The sequence below is a fragment of the Schistocerca piceifrons genome, chromosome 1, assembly GCF_021461385.2.
Source record: "Schistocerca piceifrons isolate TAMUIC-IGC-003096 chromosome 1, iqSchPice1.1, whole genome shotgun sequence".
Lineage (NCBI taxonomy): Eukaryota > Metazoa > Arthropoda > Insecta > Orthoptera > Acrididae > Schistocerca > Schistocerca piceifrons.
Window position 1 is genome coordinate 818965452 of NC_060138.1, and position 22559 is coordinate 818988010.

Here is a 22559-nt window from a genome sequence, read left to right on the forward strand (position 1 = left end):
GGACGAGAAGATGCCATTGACGAACCCCATTCTGGATGCCCTAGCTCATCGACAACAGATGATAATGCTGAAGCTGTGAAGAAAATTGTTTTGGAAAATCATCGAATTACTGTAAGACAAGTTGCTGAGGATGTTGGCATAGCAATCAGCTCATATCATGCAATTTTTTGGATGTTTTGGGCATGAGACGTGTGTCAGTGAAGTGTGTTCCACAACTTCTCAATTTTGATCAGAAGAACCATCGAATGAGCATCTCTTAGGAGCTCTTGAATGACGTCAATGATGATACTGATTTGCTCTTGTGAGAAGCAATATGCAAAAAATGTCCGGAATTGTGGAAAAACAATTCACGGCTTTTGCATCACGACAATGCACCTGCTCATTCATTGTTGCTTGTGAGAGGTTTTTTGGCCAAAAACAACACAGCAATTATGCCTCAGCCAACGTATTCACCGGATTTAGCCCCCTGCAAATTTTTCCTCATCCCAAAGCTGAAGGTACCTACGAATGGATGAAGATTTTCAACGATTCAGAAAATAAAAACTGCATCGCTGGAAGTACTCAAGGCTGTACCAAAAAGTGCTTAAGAGAAGTGTTCCGAGGATTGGAAGAAGCACGAGCAGAAGTGTATTGCATCTGAGGGGGTTACTTTCAAGGGGACAACATGAATAGTAATGAATAAACAAAAAATTTTTTTATAAAACTATAAAGTCATCTTAATTTTCGAACACATCTCATACAACGCTGAGCTAGCTAGAGGCCCAACTTAGATTACAAGCCCACTGATGGCTATAAGGAAGAGTGTGACACTGATGGGTCTCTGCACGAGTTGCTTCATGATTTTGCCACGCCACACAGCTTCATTTGTTTGTCTCTGGCAACTCAATTGTTGGTGCAAATGGTCTATTACCCTAGATGTAAAGAAGAAAAGGGAAAAGACTGAGCAGCTGAGTGTTTGTGTGTGATGGCCACAGTTTACTAACCATACTTCATTTTAACATTTCATTGTGTTATTGATACTTGTCAGAGCCCCACACACGTTTGTTAAATGTAACAAAGTGCCATATTTCAATGTATCTTTTCTCTCCTCTTCTTGTCAAATCAGTTAAATGCATGAAAGGGTGTGCAAGGATTTCAGTGCATAGATCTGTGGGAGTGTAGCAGTCTGCCATTGTCTCAGAACAGCCAACCGTAGGAAACACCTACCAGGTAGCAAAGAAGTTTGTTTGCCTTTGACGAACCTTTTGTATAGGTTGGCACCACAATAGGGGTTCCTCAGTCCACTTCTGTGGGTAAGGGATCAGTTTTGGTTGGAGAGCGATGCTCGTGGAGTGCTGCGTGGGACGCGAGACGGGTGAGACCTGCTGGCAGTAAGTGTGCCCTTTCAATGAGAAGTTAACATTGTGTTTTATGTAAGGTTTTCAAAGCTAGTCAAAGTAAATGATTCCTTTCATTGTTCATAGTTTATTATCGTGTGTCACAAATGTTACTTGCTAAGTGTTAAGTGCATGGAGCCATGTTGAGTTTATTGTGATTCATTTTTTTGTTTTTTTTAGTAACGCTTTTGCGACAGCATATAATTTGCGTATGATTTCTGTGATTTTATGACTGAATTTTGTGCAATTCGTCTCGCTTGATAACATTCTTTGTGCACATTTTTGTTTGTGAGGCCCATGTGGTTGTGATCTAATGTGGAACTTTACAGTACCAAGGCCATAGTGATCTGCTGCAGAATATCTGAATTAATTATGATTCTTAATTATGCTTCCTTTTTATAGCAATTAACTTCAAACAGAAATTGTATTCATTTATCCCACATGTTAAAATCAAGGGAACAGCCTCTCTTGCTACCCACGTGTGTTGTGGTGAAGGTTTTTAGTTCTTTTCCTTCCTGTTAGCCTCTGAAGTGCGTGTGAATGTAAGTGTTCGTGATTAAACCATCCTTTGATTATTCCTCTTCCATAGATCATAGAATTTGCAGGGGACTCCAAAGTAAAGTTCTAGGGTTAATTAATATGCAACATAATGGATTGCAGGCAACAGCAACCATCATATTACTCACTATACACGTTCATGTGTACATTTAAATTAACCGATATAATAAATGTTCTTTTGCCAGAATTTTTGTTGACGCTTTCACTGCTTAAGTTCCACTCCATGCTTCATCCAGCTCTGATGTACAGCACAGCCCACTGCATTCTGTTTGCACGACAGTTGTACTGAGGCCACTCTTTACTCCCCATATTCAGATTAATTGTAAAGATACCCCTTAATTGTAAATATATCTTTCAACACTTAATACACAACCCTGCGAGATATTCTGCTGAATCCGAGTGGTGCTGAGTGAAATGCAAACTCTAACCCGCAAAAGCTGGTGGGATAAAAACTCACCAATAAAAAATCTGTAGGTGGACGCAAAAGCCCCAGACATGGAAGGTATGTAAAATGTGATGGCACCATGTTTTGTCAAATGCCTTATGTAGGTCAAAGACCACCATGACAAGGTGCTGTTGGTAAGTAAAAGCCTGTCAAATTGCAGTTTCCAATCTGATTAAATCGTCAATTGGAGATCTTCCTTCCCTGAAGCCACACTGATACGGGGACACAAAGGCCCTGAGATTCGAGTACCCAACATAACCAAAACCTCTCCATCTTCTCAAACAGTTTACAAAGTACGTTCATTGGGCTAATCGGGAGGTAGCTTCTGAGACACTGGGTTCTTCCCACACTTAAGGATGGAGATAACTACACTCCTGGAAATGGAAAAAAGAACACATTGACACCGGTGTGTCAGACCCACCATACTTGCTCCGGACACTGCGAGAGGGCTGTACAAGCAATGATCACACGCACGGCACAGCGGACACACCAGGAACCGCAGTGTTGGCCGTCGAATGGCGCTAGCTGCGCAGCATTTGTGCACCGCCGCTGTCAGTGTCAGCCAGTTTGCCGTGGCATACGGAGCTCCATCGCAGTCTTTAACACTGGTAGCATGCCGCGACAGCGTGGACGTGAACCGTATGTGCAGTTGACGGACTTTGAGCGAGGACGTATAGTGGGCATGCGGGAGGCCGGGTGGACGTACCGCCGAATTGCTCAACACGTGGGGCGTGAGGTCTCCACAGTACATCGATGTTGTCGCCAGTGGCCGGCGGAAGGTGCACGTGCCCGTCGACCTGGGACCGGACCGCAGCGACGCACGGATGCACGCCAAGACCGTAGGATCCTACGCAGTGCCGTAGGGGACCACACCGCCACTTCCCAGCAAATTAGGGACACTGTTGCTCCTGGGGTATCGGCGAGGACCATTCGCAACCGTCTCCATGAAGCTGGGCTACGGTCCCGCACACCGTTAGGCCGTCTTCAGCTCACGCCCCAACATCGTGCAGCCCGCCTCCAGTGGTGTCGCGACAGGCGTGAATGGAGGGACGAAAGGAGACGTGTCGTCTTCAGCGATGAGAGTCGCTTCTGCCTTGGTGCCAATGATGGTCGTATGCGTGTTTGGTGCCGTGCAGGTGAGCGCCACAATCAGGACTGCATACGACCGAGGCACACAGGGCCAACACCCGGCATCATGGTGTGGGGAGCGATCTCCTACTCTGGCCGTACACCACTGGTGATCGTCGAGGGGACACTGAATAGTGCACGGTACATCCAAACCGTCATCGAACCCATCGTTCTACCATTCCTAGACCGGCAAGGGAACTTGCTGTTCCAACAGGACAATGCACGTCCGCATGTATCCCGTGCCACCCAACGTGCTCTAGAAGGTGTAAGTCAACTACCCTAGCCAGCAAGATCTCCGGATCTGTCCCCCATTGAGCATGTTTGGGACTTGGGACTGGATGAAGCATCGTCTCACGCGGTCTGCACGTCCAGCACGAACGCTGGTCCAACTGAGGCGTCAGGTGGAAATGGCATGGCAAGCCGTTCCACAGGACTACATCCAGCATCTCTACGATCGTCTCCATGGGAGAATAGCAGCCTGCATTGCTGCGAAAGGTGGATATACACTGTACTAGTGCCGACATTGTGCATGCTCTGTTGCCTGTGTCTATGTGCCTGTGGTTCTGTCAGTGTGATCATGTGATGTATCTGACCCCAGGAATGTGTCAATAAAGTTTCCCCTTCCTGGGACAATGAATTCACGGTGTTCTTATTTCAATTTCCAGGAGTGTATATTGTCTCGCCACTGCGATGGAAAGGTATCTGTGTGCCAAATGTGGCTGAAGACTCTGAGTAGATGTTGCCCCTGCGTAACATCCAAGTGTTGGATCATCTGGTTGTGGGTGGAATATGGGCCTAAGGCCCCGTCAGCTGAAAATGTAAGAGCTTGCAAGAATTCCCATTCAATTAAGCATTCATTATAGGGTTCAGCTTGGTGAGATTTGAAACAGAGGGGGTCTGATCAACTCTGCATTTCTGGCAGAGAAAGGTAGCAGGATAGGAAAAGGATGCCGATGCTGTTGCAACGTGTTTCACAAGGTGTTCTGCAAGGGCAAATGGATCAGTAGATAAGAGTGCTTTGGAGGATAAGGCCCTGGACAGTTGACTGTCACCGGAAGCCCAGAAGGTAGGATCTTGGACCAAACCTGCAATGAAGAGGCATACGTCCCCAGGAAGGAAACATAGCGCTCTCACCATTCTGTTTTACTCCATTTAATAAGGTGGTAAGCCTTAGTATGGTGACACTTAAAAGCAAAGAATTTGATCTGCAAAGGGTGTCATTTAAATCGCTGCAGCGCCCGTCGGCAATCCTGGACAGCGACTGCTATGTCCCTGGTCCACCACGGTACCGGTCGATGATGAAGGGGTCCTGGGGATAGGAGGCAGCAGTGCCAGCAGCATGAAGAGTAGTGGCAGATATGACCTGCACAAATGCTTCAACGCAATTCGAGAGAGAGGTGTCTAAGTGCACAGCAGATTTACATAAAGGCCAATTGGCCCTGCAGAATGTCCAACGTGGGGGCCTGGCTGACTGGTGGTGGCTGGGGGAATGATAGAATCACCGGAAAGTGGAAACTGTCACCAAGTTCATCTTGGGATGAACAGTGTAGGGAAGCCATGAGAGCAGGGGAGGAGACTGTGAGATTGATAACAGCAGAAGTGCCATGAGCAGCACTGAAGTGGGTAGGGGAACCATCATTGAGGAGACACAAATCACAGGGTGTAATAATTTGATCAAGTATAAGAGCCCTACAACACAAGCAGCACTCCCCCCACAGGCGGTGGTACGTACTGAAGTCCCCAAGAAGGAGATATGGGGATGAGAGTTGCTGTAGATAGTTCAACATACGCAAGTGACCTACCTGGAGGGCAGTAGGCATTGCAAATGGTGATCACTGGGGTCATTTGCATTCTTGCCTCTCTTGCTTCCAGGTCACTACTAATCAGTCACTAATGACATGGGTATCAACCAAAGTGCAGATCCCCTCCAGAAGATATCCTGGGAATGGCACAGTTCTAACAGAATGCCCAATAACCACGGAAAGATGGAGAGTGATCATCACGGAAGTGCATTTCTTGAAGATCAAGACAGATCGAGGAGTAGGTGGAAACAAGGCGTATTTCTGGCAGGTAACAATAATATACATTGCAATTCCACTGCATTATCCTGTGGTGAGAGTCCAGGAAAGACACAAAGAAACCAAGGGGAGGTCATGTTGCTCAGTCAGTGGTCGTCACCAATGAGGTTGGGGTGACATCCATAAAAACTGGGTCTGATCTGGGATGAGGAGGAGGGGAAGCCAGGGAAGCCTCATTTGACTTGTACTGCTGCTTCTTCTCCCTTGGAGGGAGAGAGGAGGCATTATCAGTAAGGGAATAAGTGGCAGTGATGTCGGGATCAGACAGAGGGCAAGTGGCTTTGGGGCTCTTGGAATGTGGGTCTCTCATCCGACCCAAGGGTGCAAGTTTCCTGTCCTGAGAACACCGGGGAGAGGTGCTCTGAAAGGGAGCCCCATCCCTAGCAGGAGCCAGAGAAGAGGATGTCTTGCCTGGCCGAGGAGGAGGAGGAGGAGGAGGAGGAGGAGGAGTGATTCTTGGAGGAGAAGGGATGAGAGCTGCTGAAGGTGAGGAAAGGGAAGTGGGGTGCAGGATGGGGGTAAGGCGGAAAGGTAAGGAGGGAAGACTTAGCTGATGCAAAGATACAGGAGATATTTACAGGGTGAAGTCTGTCTATTTCTGGTCCTCAAAGTAGCCGAGACAGTCAACATTCTTTATTTCCTGAATTCTTTTTTCCTTCATGTACAATGGACACTCCAGTGACTGGGGAGAATGGAGACCACAGCAGTTTACCCAGTGAGGCTGTGGGGTACATGGGCTCCCCACATGAAGAGGGCGGCAAGTCACCACAGGTGGGAGCAGCATCGCATGGTGAGCACATGTGGCTAAACTTGAGGCAATGGGAACAACGCATGGGAGGTGAAATGTACAGTTTTACGTTGCATCGGTACCTTGACCTTCTCGGGCAGGGTATCCTCAAATGCCACAATGAAAGAGCCAGTGTCTACAAGACAGTCCTTAGGGCTTTCTGGACATGTCAGACGAAATGAACACCACATTGTTCCAGATTAGCCCTAAGTTCATTATCAGATTACAGGAGAAGTTCCCTATGGAAAATTACACCCACTGTCATACTTGTGACTTGTGTGAAGCAGTAGTCACGGGGATGTCTTCTAAATGGTCGCATCCACAGAGGGAGGCTGACTGACTGGCAGAAGTTGTCTTTATAAGGTGAGAGCCAGAGCTTGTCTTGCTTAACAACTGAACTTCACCAAACTTTTCCTCAATATGTTCCACAAAGAAAACGAGTTTGGTGGTGGCAAAAGTTTCCCTGTTGGTCCTGAGACAGACCAGGAACTGTGGTAAGGGTTTCAACCCAAGTCGGAGGGCCTGGCTCTCTCCCCAGGGGGTAGCCAAGGCGGGTAGGGCCAGGAAGACAAACAGGAACAGAGAAGAACTATTTCTGGGAACAGACACGGCTGCAGAAGAGGGGCCAGAGAGTTAAAAACGTTTCATGTGCCAAACGTCTTCCCTGGTATCACCCACTACGAACATGGGCTCAGCTTGTGGGTGTCACTCAGCCACACCAATGGCCGCCTGGCAGGACAGTCTTTGCTGGGTGTTCCAATGCCCCAAAAAGAATGGGCAACCACTCCTAGGCTTGCACAAGGCGCTCACGGTGCAGGTACCAACAGTGTCATCCCTGTGGTGTCATGGGGCTCAACCAGATGAGTACATACAGCCCCACCACACGGACTGGATACCGAGCTGGTGACCTAGCAAGGAAGCCAAAGGACTATGGTGAGGAGGGAGAGGAAGGGGGGAAAAGTGAGAGGGAGAGGAGGAAGAGAGGAACCCATGCCAAAGGTGCTAGGGAGAGAGTTGTTCTCCATCTGGCTCACACTACAGATTTCAAATTTTGAGATGGAGGTCAAACCCTGGAGGAGGACCAAAAAAGAAATGCCAAAAAGGAGGAGGAAAAGCAACCAACCAAAACTGTAAGAGGAAGCAAAGTCATGAGGATAGCTGGGCTGACAGAGAACAACACCAAGAGAGGGGAAGGAAGGAGGTCAGGAAAGGAGAATGATGGGATAGGTAAAGTAGCCCAGAAAAGAATAAAGACCGCAATAGCTCGGGGACCTGTGCATGCCACACACCCACACCCACAGAAGAGCTGTGGGCCCCCTGAGGGAAGAACAAACATGGCTAAGGGCTAGTTTAACAGCCATCAATTCAGCAGTGAAGACAGTGCAGTCATTTGGCAGAGAGTGGAGTTCACTGCACCGTGCGTGTAAAACCTGTTCGGCCGCCAACTGTTGAGCCATCTGTGAACACCACTTCTGAACCCAAATACGTTTGAAGGGAAGCCTAGAACAGGTGGTAAAAAGTTGTGGGGTCTATGGAATCTTTTGGATCAAAGGGGACTTCGAGGCAAATCCTCCCGCTGAGGGAGAAGGAGCTCCCTTGCAGGGAAATGGGCACGGTAGTTGGAACGCTCTGGGAAGCTACGAACATGAACAGCTTAATTCAGTAGCTGTTGTTGGCACCTGACAGGTAATGGAGGGACCCCAGTGTCAACTAGTAGTCTGTTCACAGGGCTAGTTCAGAAGGCTCTTGTCCTAAGTCGGACCCCACAATGATGAATGAGGTCCAGTATCTGCAATGCTGAGGGTGATGCTGAACAACAAGCAAGGCTCCCACATGCAAGGACCCCAAAGCAAGGCAGGACAGAATCAGGACTTTATAGAGCCGCAAAAGGGCAGAGTGGTCTGCACCCCAGATAGTGTTACTGAGGCAGCGAAGTGTACCAAAGTGTAGTCAGCACTTCAGCTTAAGTTGGGGTAGATGGGGAAGACCCGTCAGGCAAGTGCCAAAAAGTGATGCGTTTCAACTACAAGAAGTAACTGATCATGTAGCTAAAGCTCTGGGTGGGGAAGGGCAGTACGACAATGGCAGAAGTGCATGACCCGAGTCTTGACAGATGGAAACCAAAAGCCAGGGGTGAGAGCCCATGACTGCGCCTTTTGTATGGCACCCTGTAGGCAATGCTCAGCAACACCCATACTATAGGAGAAATTTATAAAAGCAAAAATCATAAACATACAAAGAGGGCAATATGGAAGACCCCACAGCCGCCACAAGATCATCTATGGCAACCAGAAAGAGGAGGAATCTCAGTACAGAGCCCTGTGAGACCCCATTCTCTTGGATATGGAGGGTACTTGAGTGAAGCACCCACTTTAACCCAGAATGTACGGTGCGCCAGGAACTTCTTGACAAGAAACTTGTGTGGACTCCAAAGACCCACTAATGTACAAATGTGGTGACGCCATTTCGTGCCATACGCCTTCTATAAATCAAAAAAAGACAGTGATGAGGTGCTGAACATGTGCAAAAGCCTACCGGATGGTGGACTCCAGCTGAACCAAATTATTACAAGTGGAGCGACCTTTCTGAAAACCATCCTAAGATGCAGCCAGCAAGACTGCAAGACTCAATGAGCCAACACAGCCACTTGCTCACTATGCGTTCGAGCAACTTACAGAGAAAATTGGTAAGGCTGATTGGGCAGTAACTGTGTCACCTCTTGGGGGTTTCTGGACACTGAGATAGGAACTCACCCTCGCTCTAGATCTGATTAAAGATGTCAAGGATGTGACACTGACAGTCCACTGAGAGATGCTTCAGCATTTGGTTGTGGATGCAGTCTGGGCCTGGGGCTGTATCAAGGCAATGGACTAGAGCACTGGAGACTCAACTAGCAAGATAACATTTATGGCAATATGTACAGCAACAGAATGCATTACCTGGTGTGCCTCCCCCACTTCTCTGAGAACCAGGAGTTGGTGGATTGTTCAGAACTTCATTAATACGACGGCAGTTTTCTTCATCTTTATCAGTCTTTGGTTCCTGTTTCATAAAAAGAATGTTTAAATAAGTCACTGTGTAGCATATGTCCACTACACTTACTGGATACATTTCAAAATTATATTATTAATCACCACAAATGATCTCCACATTTACTAAAATATCTTAAGCAGTCAAAAATTCATTGTTTTAAATTTTTTTATTAACAGCATTTTAGTTCAAAGTTTTAAGTAGATTTTGTATCAATTTTTCAACAGAAAATATCTCTGCATTACAACCATTGTACACATGCACACTGGTTCTCACCATTTCAAAAAAATATACACTGCTTTTAACTTCTGCACAAATTCCTTTTATTCTGCACGGAGAGTTAATGCAACTCTTCTACGTTGTAAGTGATGTCGCGACTCTGTTTTATGGTAGCAGGAAGCAATGTCAATGTATCAACACGCAACCAAGATACTTTACTTGGTTCAAATGGCTCTGAGCACTATGGGACTTAACTTCTGAGGTCATCAATCCCCTAGAACTTAGAACTACTTAAACCTAACTAACCTAAGGACATCACACACATCCATGCCCGAGGCAGGATTCGAACCTGCGACCGTAGCGGTCACGCGGTTCCAAACTGAAGCGCTTAGAACCGCACAGCCACACCAGCCGGCGATACTTTACTGATTATAGTTGTAAATACTGAGGTGAAGATAAGCATCTTAGGTGGGTCAGGCAAGGCAATCTGATGCTTTAATAGACCACCTGCCTGAGGAGCATTAATGGCACAGCAATTCAGAGCCAACTTTAAATATACCACAGGTAAATTTCCTGTTAATGCTATTTTAAAATGAGAGGACTTTTGTTGACCAACTATACAATAGGAGAAATATGCAATTAAAACATATAGTTATAGAAGTGACCCATGAGGTTAATATCTTAGATCAAATAGCAACTGACAGATTAACTCTGTAAATCAGTTAGCAGTGAGGAGCAAATTAGATACCATAAGACTGTTACAACACCAGTGGCTATAAGTGATAAAGGAAACATTAAGGAACATACGAAAATATGTGCGCCAGGAGAAATTACAAAGTATCTAAGATATCAATATGAAATATTCATCTCAGAGGACCAAAATGTTGTGCACAAATGGAAAAAATTCAAAAGAATTGTACAATATGCCTTAGAAATGAATGTGGAAAACAGAAATAGTTCAATAGTTGTTTTAGCAAGTCACTGAAAAGCAAACAGAACTTCATGATTTAAGCCAAGTCAAGATCCTTGCTGACAAACAAAGCTGAATAAAGTGAAAATGAGTGAAAGAACACTAACAACAGAAAATTTCAATTAATTCAAAAGTAAAATTCTGCCAACCAATCTGACTAAAAATCCTGATGTGTTTTGTTCTTACATGAAGTCAATAAATGGACCAATATCACTAATTCAGTTGGGCAGTGAAACAGGTGGTAACAAGAGAGAGGAATTAAATACTGAGACCAGACTGCTGAAATTGCTTAACTGTGAGTAATTGTCTTAAAGTTTCTACTTCCAATCATTGAACAAGAAATGATAGACATTGAGAAGCAATCTCACACAATAGAAAATCAACTAATTCACTCAACAGTGAAAACATATCTGGATCTGACATGATAACTGTTTGATTCTAAACAGATCATGTGACAGAAGTTGCTCCCCTTCAGGCAGCAGGTTGTCATACCTAACTGGGGCAAGAAAGAGCATCAAATGATGGGGGAAAAGGTGTAGACCATTCCCATTTTCAAGAAGCATTGATCACATGCAAGCATTTACAGGTCTAGCTCTTTGATTTCAGTCTGTTACAGAATTATGGGACCTATTTTATGATCATGTATATAAAAGATAAACTAAAAAAATTCTGTGTCAGTCACTTTTTATTTTCTCCCATGAGGCATTCCAAAGGCTTAAAACCTTATCTTCATGCGGATTTTGGTTTTCTGCATGTATCCAGTTGCCTGTTTTGAGTTTCAATTCACTCCAAATACGGTATAATCAACACATGTTAACATAATAGGGCACTAGGATTACAAATTTTAAACAATAATAAAGCTACTTATAGTATGTTCAAGCAGAAAGAACCTGACCCTTGTCATAAACACACATTTTCATCTCCACTTGTCACAAAAACATGACCTAACAAAACGAACAGTCCCGAGATTGTGTGAATGTAGAGATACAATGTTTTTTTTGTCGAACAGCATTCATTACTAGCTTACACTGCGAATCAAAGATACAGATAACATATGTGTAAGTGCTTAATTATCTACAACCTTTTCACTCAAGATTATCATTATTGTAAACAAGAAAATGTGAAAAATAATAAAACTATAAACCTAATTTCAGCATATTTCTTTGTTTACTTTTTGGTTTTGTGATTTCGAAATTTTTAATGATTTATGTCACTCAAAACTAGACAAAAGTAAACATTACTCTGCATTGAGTAGTATATTCGATAAGCTCCTACAGAATTTCAATGCCACTCTCTCAGCTTTGTCACTGAGTGTGTACTTCAAATGTTTTCTGTTGCGAATTCAGAGTTCTTCACAGAGGTTCAGTTAGTTGCCTTTGTTTACTCTGTGAAATATTATTAGATTTTTATCTATGTTGTCGAAGGCACGACTGTGTTGTTAACGTAAGTAGCCATGGCAGATTTATTGGGAGTGTTGCATCTAAATGCATTTGTATGTTCTTCACATCTAGATCAGAATCTTCACCCAGCCTGACACAAACTATACTGGGCATTCACTGCACTTTACCTAGCAAACACTCAAGTCAGTAAATTTGTCTTTGTTGGATTTTTATCTTGGGGTGCTGATGTAAGCTGTCATCAGGACACTGGTCAGCAAAGATACTGCAAGAAGATCAATAATAGGTGCTGAATCAAGCACACCTAACAGGAGAGTGGCCAAAGACTCGCAAGCAACACCCTCTCGACCACCAGTATTTAGATCGCCAACATGGACCAGAGTGCCCAGTCAGTCACAAACAGTCACAAACAGTCAGTACATATGCAGACAGAGTCAGTATCAGTCACAATCAGCTCAGTTACTAGCTCAGCCACTATTCTAATTGGCGTCTGTCAGTTCAAGTCACCGGCTACGAGAGTGTGGTGTTTATAGTGGGACTTTACTTCACCAGCAGTGAGGCTAACATGGATTATTATGGAAGAGCTTGTACCACAACAGCTTGCTTAAAGATAAGTAGTTTCCTGTTCTTATGAATAAAGAACCCTGTTAATACATGTGTGCAGTTGTGTTATGGAAAGAGGATACCGGCCACCAAACAACATCCTCTCCTTACTTCCCGTGGCACAAGACTCTACAGTGGCAACAAGATGATGCAAAACTGGCAACGAGCATAATTCAGTGCAGATCGCAGTTAATCAACTTCACTGACGATTTTGCTTGCTTCTCTTGTGTTTTAGCTTGCAGGGGGGATCATTTGGCTAATTTGTTGTTGTGTTCTTGTATATACTCCAGAAGAGGAGCTGTAGAACTAATCAAATTTCTCTTTTCAGAGGCTTCGTTTTCTTCTTTGCTATAACATAATAGTGTAAACCATGGGTACCCCACCCCCTCAATCCCCTGCCCCCGTACTGCCTCAGCTGCAGAAGCCCTATGTGATGCATCCAACACAAGCTTTTCAGGGTCAGAACCTACAAACTGCTGCCCTACTAATGACACTACAACAATTACTGGCTGTACAACCTGTGTCGGCCACACAACCGATTAACAAATCAGTCCAACAAGTGCCGCCGACCAGCATACCACCGTTCCGGCAATTTAACAACACCGAAGAGGAATGGCTCTAATACCTAACAGTTCCAAACTCATTGTGAAGTTCATAGAGTGCAATGCACTGTAAAGCTGTAATACTTTCTTTCGATTGTGGAGTCCCCTGTGTTCGGTTAATATAAAAACTAGTCCCAACTGCGTCTCCCGGTGAACTGAGTTATGACCATGTAATCGCTGCATTAGCTCAATATTGTGACCACTCAATATTATGACCAGCAAGTCCAAGCAGCTGCAGTCAGATATCAGTTATTTCGCTTGCGGGAAAAGCCGGAACAGACGTACCGCCAGTGATACACAGAATTAACGAGCATGACTAGGAAGTGTAAATGTAAGTGTAGTTGTGACAACTTTTACAGTGATTTAATGATTAGGGATGCAATATCATTCAATGTGCCAGATAGTAGAATACAGAACAGATCCTAAAGAACTCCAGTAGGGAAGGGGCATGATGGGTAAGCACAATGACTAATGGAGGTTGAGACCAAAGGGTTACAGGAATCTGGGATATATAGCAGGGAGAATTCCCACCTGTGCAGTTCAGAAAAGCTGGTGGGAAGCACCCAGATGCCACAGGCCGCAAAGCAGTCATTGGAATAAAAAACGTTGTGTTGGGCGGCATGCTCAGCAATAAGGTCATCCAGCTGTTTCTAGGCCAGTTTATGGGTGGCCATTCATGTGGTCAGAAGCTTGCTGGTTGTCATGCCCACGTAGAATGCAGCACAGTGGCAGCAGTTTACCTTTTAGATCACATAAATGGTTTCACACGTAGTGCTGCCTTTGGGGAGATAGGTAGGTGATGCTGGTGACCAGATTGATTAGGTGGTGGTGGGAGGATGTATGGAACAGGTCTTCCATATAGAAATATTGCAGTGATATGAGCCATGAGGCAAGGCACTGGGAACAGGGTTTGTGTAGGAATAGACGAAGATGTTGTGCTGGTTCGGTGGGCAGCGGACAGAATACCACTGTGGGACGGGTGGGAAGAATAGTGGGTAGGGCACAACAAGAGGTAGTCAAAATACCGGTGGAGAGTGATTCAGTTGCTCCACTTCTGGGTGGTACTGAGTATGAGAGGAATGTTCTTTCATGGCCAGACAGTAAGAATTTGGGAGGTAGTGAGCAGCTGAAGATAAAGCATGGAAGGTCTGTTTTTGTACAAGGTTGGGAGGGTAATTATGTCTGTGAAAGCCTCAGTGAGCCACTTGGTATATTTTGAGAGGGACCGCTCATCTCTACAGATGCGATGGCCACAGGTGGCTCGTCTATATGGATACCAAGGACCTCACTGAGGCCGTCACAGACCGTAATTACCTTCCCAACCCTTAACAAAAACAGATCTCTCGTGCCTTATCTCTCCAGTCACCCACCACCTCTAGTCCCACCATCTGGTCACAAAGGAGCATTCCCCTCATGACTATGTAACAACCAAGAGAGGAGCAACTGAATCACATTCTCCACCAGGGTTTTGACTACCTTTTGTTGTGTCCTGGAATGAAGATGGCCTACCCACTATCCTTCCCCCCCCCCCCCTCCCACAGTCACCTACCAAACCTACACAGTATCCTTGTCCATTCCTACACAACCCCTGCACCCAGTCCCTTGCCTCATGGCCCATATCACTGTAATAGACCTATACAGAAGACCAGTTCCATACATCCTCCCACCCCTACCTACTCCAGTCCTGTCACAAGCAGCACCTATCCTACCAAAACCAAGGCTAACTGTGAAACCAGTCACATGACCTACAAGGTAAATTCCAAGCACTGTGCTGAATTCTATGTGGGCATAACAACCAGGAAGCTGGATGTCAGCACGAATGTCCACCAACAAACTGTGGCCAACAATAGCTGGACCACTCCATTGCTGAGCATGCTGCCCATCACTATGTTCTTCATTTCAGTGACTGTTTCACAGCCTACGCTATCCACATCCGTCCAACCAACACCAGCTTTTCTGAGATACACAGGTGGGAACTTTCCATCACATATCTCCTGTGTTTCCGTAACCCTCCTGGTCTCATCTTTGTTAGTCATTGTCCTTACCCGTACTGCCCCTTCCCTGTTCCCATTCCAGCACTACAAAGTCCTCTATTCCACCAAGGTACCCACAGTATTTTTACTACTCTCCTTTTCCACTAACCCCCACCCCCACCCCACCATGTGTCTAACCTCCCAGCTGTACCTAGTTGCCAGCTGCCCTACCCTCTCTCCACCTCATCCCTGTACGTTCCTGCAAGCAGTGATTTACCATCCTCCACCCCTACTCTGCTATTCCTCTCCCTCCCCACCCAAGCCTCCTCCTTACCTTCACCACCCAGTTGCCTCTCCCATCATGCACTGCTGTTCACAGTCCAGCTTCAGCTACCCGAGACTGTGTGTGTGTGTGTGTGTGTGTGTGTGTGTGTGTGTGTGTGTGTGTGTGGTGTGTGTGTGTGTGTGTGTGTGGTGAGAGAGTGAGAGAGAGAGAGAGAGAGAGAGAGAGAGAGAGAGAGAGAGAGAGTAGTAGTTCTGATGAAGGCCTGTTTGGCCGAAAGCTTTGTCTGACAGCCTTCTTGTTGTGCCTAGCTGTGACCCGTCATCTCCGCTACATAGTAAGCAGTAATGATAAATGACAATATAATCATAATAAAATGTGTTTTACGTTCCCAGATTTTAATTTCTCCTGTTGGTCCTGCCGTAAGCCCAAATCTCTCAATTGTTTTACCGCCTTCAAAAATTTCGTAAGGATAACATTTCTCACAATCTGCACCTTTGAACCACTACCACAAGCTTCAACAGAGATTTTCAAATTTATCTATGTGGAAACTACACTGTGTTTCCAGCCACACACAACCTGTAGGGTAATACACAACAAAACTGTACAGTTTGTTCCAGATTCTAAATTGTTTTGAATTCTATGAGATACATACATAGCATTTTTAGAGGCACTTTCAAAATATTTCTGCAATCTTTCATCCGCTGACTCTACTCTTAATCGCAATATACCATAAAAAACAGAATTTGCTTTGTTTTTCCTCTTAAAGGTAAGCTACATAATCCAAAAAAACAACCAATTTCAACCTAGCATCATTAATTTCACAATATTCTCAATGATGTTTCAAATCCATGTCCGGCCATTCGAATTTTAAGTTTTCCATGATTTGCCTAACTCATTCCAGTCAAATACTGGGACGGTTCCTTTAAAAGGGCATGACCAATTTCATAACTCATCCTTGAATTACTCCGAACACATGCTCGATTTCTGATGACCTCAATTTCAGCGGTACGTTAAACCCTAAGCTTCCTTCTTTATTTTTTCTCAATAATTAGTTATTCTACTCAGTTTTGTGTGTCGTAAGATCAACAAAATTGCTTGACTTGTCAACTGCACCTTTATGCCATTCAGAATTCACATGCATTGTTGGAGATATGTGAAATTTTTTGAAATTCGTGAATGGACTGCTTATGAATAAACCATGATGACTGCCATGTGTTATACATGGCAAGAAAAGTGCACACAACTTATGATGCTCACCTTTCACTACTTTCGAATAAACCAATAATGGATGTGAAGACAGCCAGTCCAACTGAAATGTTCTCTTTATACTATCTGTTATTCTTGAAATTATAATTTTGTCAGTTTGCCATGGATTCAATAAAATTTTATACTTTTTTAAATTGTCAATCTTCTTTTTTCCAATGTAATTTCTGACATCCAAAATACTAACCAAGATACTAGCATCCTTTCCACCCAAGTCGACAGAGATTATGGCTAGATCCCTTTTTAAGCCATCGGAACAATGAATGGGATTTTTAATTGATATATTTTAATTTTACTCACTCTTTCTGTCATATTTCTTCACAGGTAGTGATTTTTTGATTCACACCCTTTCACTTTTGGTTTTCATTCATTTAAAAGGTACAAAATACTTACAAATATCAGTCATATTTCAACACTTCAATACGATTTCTCACAATACACAACATTCTAAATAAATTACATTCATGCATCATTGTTCACTTACAACTCATCGTTGACTACAGAAAAACATAGTTAACTTCATTCACTGCCAACAATTGGATTTCGTGACAGCATATTAGAGACATTCATGCTGAAATGTGGTGCTTATTTGCAGTACTGATTATGAAATTTAATTAAATGAACCCTGCTGTACAACAATTACTCATCAGGTGCCACACACTGGTAGATTGCATAGGTTGGCAGTATTGCCAATTATGACGACTTCCTACTTCTACATACAGGTACGATAAGTAGCGACATAGCACAAATGGACACCCATTCAGTAAATAAAAATTAGCAGCTGACAGTTCTTAACTATTATTTCCATTTTGAAGAAGCTTTCGTTAAAAGTTCCTTGTTGGGCAATTGTTTTGTTGCATTAACAACCATTTAAGGTTTATGAAGATTTGCATACTTAGTGATGTGGGAACTGGAAGAGTTATTTTTTGTTAATTAGGAATGTAACATTTCTGATACGGATCTTTCATCAAGAATATCCCTCTTAAAGAAACCATGTACACATAGCTCTATCACAGAGTTTATTGACAACTTCATTTCTTTTTAATATAGTTTATCAGACAATGCCCATAGTTTGATATTTAATCTTTTTTTCCTTATAAGTTACATGCTGTTCACAAGTACTAAAATCACAAATATTACAGCTACACAAATGCATATCTATTTTTGCATTTTTTCATCACAGAGGTAATGTACCATATTTAATGTTTCAAGGAAGTCATTTTTAACCTTTCATTACTGTGATGGGGGTTTCACGAACCGGTTTAATTTCTCAATGTTTAAACGAGTTTCTGTATAATTTGTACTTCAACACTTTGGTAGTTTACTTTTACACACTGTAGATGATATATTTCAATATCAGTGCAGCTTTGTTTATGGAGGATGACGGAAAGGTGTGACGTAGAAAATTCTCCTGGTCTAAAGCATTTTCACGCAAATTTTCAACTCAGATTGAGTAGGAAATTCCAATTATGCTGCCCGTAAAAAAAATAGGAAATTCCAATTATGCTGCCCGTAAAAAAAAAAAAAGATGATGTCTGCTTGTGTCTGTATGTGTGGATGGATATGTGCGTGTGCGCGAGTGTATACCCGTCCTTTTTTCCCCCCTAAGGTAAGTCTTTCCGCTCCTGGGATTGAAATGACTCCTTACCCTCTCCCTTAAAACCCACATCCTTTCGTCTTTACCTCTCCTTCCCTCTTTCCTGATGAGGCAACAGCCACCCTACCTAAAACCTCTTTCGTTATTACCTTAGCCAGCTTCATCCTGACCCACAACTTCTTCACTTTTGAAGGCCAGACATACCAACAATTAAAGGGAACAGCCATGGGTACCAGGATGGCCCCTTCGTATGCCAACCTATTCATGGGCCGCTTAGAGGAAGCCTTCTTGGTTACCCAGGCCTGCCAATCCAAAGTTTGGTACAGATTTATTGGTGACATCTTCATGATCTGGACTCACAGTGAAGAAGAACTCCAGAATTTCCTCTCCAACCTCAACTCCTTTGGTTCCATTAGATTCACCTGGTCCTACTCCAAATCCCATGCCACATTCCTTGATGTTGACCTCCACCTGTCCAATGGCCAGCTTCACACGTCCGTCCACATCAAACCCACCAACAAGCAACAGTACCTCCATTACGACAGCTGCCACCCACTCCACATCAAACGGTCCCTTCCCTACAGCCTAGGTCTTCGTGGCAAACGAATCTGCTCCAGTCCGGAATCCCTGAACCATTACACCAACAACCTGAAAACAGCTTTCGCATCCCGCAACTACCCTCCCGACCTGGTACAGAAGCAAATAACCGGAGCCACTTCCTCATCCTCTCAAACCCAGAACCTCCCACAGAAGAACCACAAAAGTGCCCCACTTGTGACAGGATACTTTCCGGGACTGGATCAGATTCTGAATGTGGCTCTCCAGCAGGGATACGACTTCCTCAAATCCTGCCCTGAAATGAGATCCATCCTTCATGAAATCCTCCCCACTCCACCAAGAGTGTCTTTCCGCCGTCCACCACACCTTCGTAACCTCTTAGTTCATCCCTACGAAATCCCCAAACCACCTTCCCTACCCTCTGGCTCCTACCCTTGTAACCGCCCCCGGTGTAAAACCTGTCCCATGCACCCTCCCACCACCACCTACTCCAGTCCTGTAACCCGGAAGGTGTACACGATCAAAGGCAGAGCCACGTGTGAAAGCACCCACGTGATCTACCAACTGACCTGCCTACACTGTGATGCATTCTATGTGGGAATGACCAGCAACAAACTGTCCATTCACATGAATGGACACAGGCAGACAGTGTTTGTTGGTAATGAGGATCACCCTGTGGCTAAACATGCCTTGGTGCACGGCCAGCACATCTTGGCACACTGTTACACCGTCCAGGTTATCTGGATACTTCCCACTAACACCAACCTATCCGAACTCCGGAGATGGGAACTTGCTCTTCAATATATCCTCTCTTTCCGTTATCCACCAGGCTTCAATCTCCGCTAATTTCAAGTTGCCACCACTCATACCTCACCTGTCATTCAGCAACATCTTTGCCTCTGCACTTCTGCCTCGACCGACATCTCTGCCTAAACTCTTTGTCTTTAAATATGTCTGCTTGTGTCTGTATATGTGTGGATGGATATGTGTGTGTGCGCGAGTGTATACCCGTCCTTTTTTCCCCCTAAGGTAAGTCTTTCCGCTCCCGGGATTGGAATGACTTCTTACCCTCTCCCTTAAAACCCACATCCTCTCGTCTTTCCCTCTCCTTCCCTCTTTCCCGATGAGGCAACAGTTTGTTGCGAAAGCTTGAATTTTGTCTGTATGTTTGTGTGTCTGTCGACCTGCCAGCACTTTCATTTGGTAAGTCACATCAGGTGCATGATATGCCCTAGATCCAAAGATAGGAAAACCAAACATCAGTACTGTACAGTCGTGGACAAAACGAGCAAGACCCCTCGCCTTTTCGTTATGCTGATACGCACAGCTTTAGAGTCAGCCACACAGCATACAAGGCAAGGCGACGAAGTGCTACCAACAAACTATGCAGGTGTCAAATTGAAAAACTATCCAATCTGTGCCAGACTGTTTTCAGTCACGTGTAAGACTATATTAATGCTGATTACTGTATTATACAACACATAAATATAAGATGTAAATGAAAGAAGTTCTAATAAAAATGAATTTTTTACACCACCAAGAGACCGTATACTGCAGGAAGTGCGATAAATTTCCGCTTATTAGGTCTACCTGTACTCGAGGTAAACGGGTTTTAAGGGTTGGGTACACAGATAGACAGTCAAAAGTGAGACTAGTAGGGTTCCATTTTTACCAATTTATGTGATGAAATCCTAAAAACGAAAATAGCTGCAACACTTACTGAAGATGAGGGCCGCATAAATAACTCCCCCACTCTTTATTCGTAATGTTTTATTTGCAGTCGATACAACAATATATTAATCATAGCTACGCTTTCGATCCAAATCACGTTTACAGGAATGCAAATAAAATCCATTTGCCTATACACTTGATAATTCAGATCCCAGTATTAATGCCAACGCGTTTTAGAAGTGTGAACATTCCCATTGCTAGCTAGCTTAAGAAACACTTCAGCTAATGAACGTTTTCTGGCTGTGGCGAGGCTAATAGAGAATTCGAGACATTGTAGAATATGTTTGGCAGGTATGTCGCCGTTTATTTCCTGGAGTGGAACAGAATTATCCTACTAAATTTACTCGCTGATAACAATATTTTGTTATTTCGATAAACATCCCGAATGACTGTCACATAAGCTGTGACATGAAGGTAGAAAATTCCTGTTTTTGAGTCCAGAAAGCTCTATGCAACAGAAACTGCAGATCATTTTGCCATTTTAATTGCAAAATTGCCGGCTTATTCATGTGTGGGGTAATAACAGAGGGCTGTTTGCCTGGGTTGTCTGCTAGTGTAGTGAAAGGTGTTTGCTACTGCTAGGGAGGTCTGGTTTGTTTTCGGTTCTAATCTCGATGGAGGCAGATAGACTATCAGTATAGCAATTGTAAGAAATTCTCGCACCTCCAATACGTTTTACTGCTACCTTTATTGTGCACCAATGCCCTTGGATGCAAATATGAAAATCTTTTAGTATTTCATACTTGTTAGTGCCTACTTTTTCCACTTCTGTGAATAAATGAATTGACTTAAGTGTGGCACTGAATGATTTTTAATTGAATTTCGTTATGAATCTTCACGCATTGCTAAATCAGCACACTTTCATGGTTTGTCAGCAACGGTAATCCAGTATGATTGGTCTGAACTTTGACGCAGACCGTTTTGTGGCTGAATGCGCATAATATTTTGCTAATTCATAACCATCTGGGGTACTTTGTCTAACTAAAACAGTTATGTAATCTCGATAAGCTGAAATTCATTTTTATTAGTACAGTTGATACTAGTTAGCGTTTCTTCTTTCATTTATATCTTACATTTACGAGTTGTGTTTAACACACCAATCAGCATTAATATAGTCTTACACATGATTGCTAACAGTCTGACAAAGTTCAGGTAGTTTTTCAATTTCACACCTGTGCATAGTATGTTGGTAGCACTTCATCGCCTTGCCTGTTATGCTGTGTAGCAAACTTTAAAGCTGTGCGGATCAGCATAACGAAAAGGCGAGGGGTCATGCTCGTTTTGTCCACGGCTGTACATGCAGTCAATCTTTGTGCTTAGAAGAAGGCTTTTCTGTAATTAAATAGACTAAGTGAAGGATGTTTGCTCCGAATATTACATGTAAGCAAACTATACCATACAGCTAAAATTAGGACATTATTGTTGTTGTTGTTGTTACTGACAATTTGAGCATTATGGCTGAAAATTTTAAAGTTTTCTGAACTTTTTGTTTTTTGTGTATAGTGCAACAGAAATCACTGGTCAGGTTGACGTGTATTTCTTGACTTCTGGAAAGCTACCACAACACTTCTGCACTGTCACTTTGTGAACAAAACAAGAGCTTACTGAGCATCAGACCAGAGTTTAGGACTGGATTCAGGTCTGCCACATATAGAGCTCAGCATGACTTTATTAACAAGACAAAATACAGATGCAAAAGTAACTTTGGGAGTATCTAGTGGGAGTGTTCAAGGGATGTTTACAATATACATAAATTATGTACTGAATCATGTCTGGAGTTCCCACAATACTGTTTGTAGAAATGCTATTGTCTATAGGAGTCAGAAAACTATCAAAATGCAGGAAAATCCCCACAATATCTAATAACTGGCTCAAGGTCTGGTAGAAAATATTACACATAAATAGAAGGGGGGATCCATTATGGTTTGATTGCACTATTGACAAGAAATCACTGAAAA

General features: G+C 43.7%; 1 protein-coding gene across 3 annotated transcripts in view; it reads right to left on the reverse strand.

Annotated features, from left to right (window-relative positions):
* The window catches only part of LOC124714271 (proteasomal ubiquitin receptor ADRM1-B), a 107273-nt gene that overhangs the window by 70915 nt on the left and 13799 nt on the right, over positions 1-22559 (reverse strand). For all 3 annotated transcript variants that reach the window (XM_047243008.1, XM_047243007.1, XM_047243009.1), the window contains exon 3: positions 9312-9414. In XM_047243008.1, the coding sequence (XP_047098964.1) occupies positions 9312-9414 (103 nt within the window). The remainder of the gene's footprint in view (positions 1-9311; positions 9415-22559) is intronic.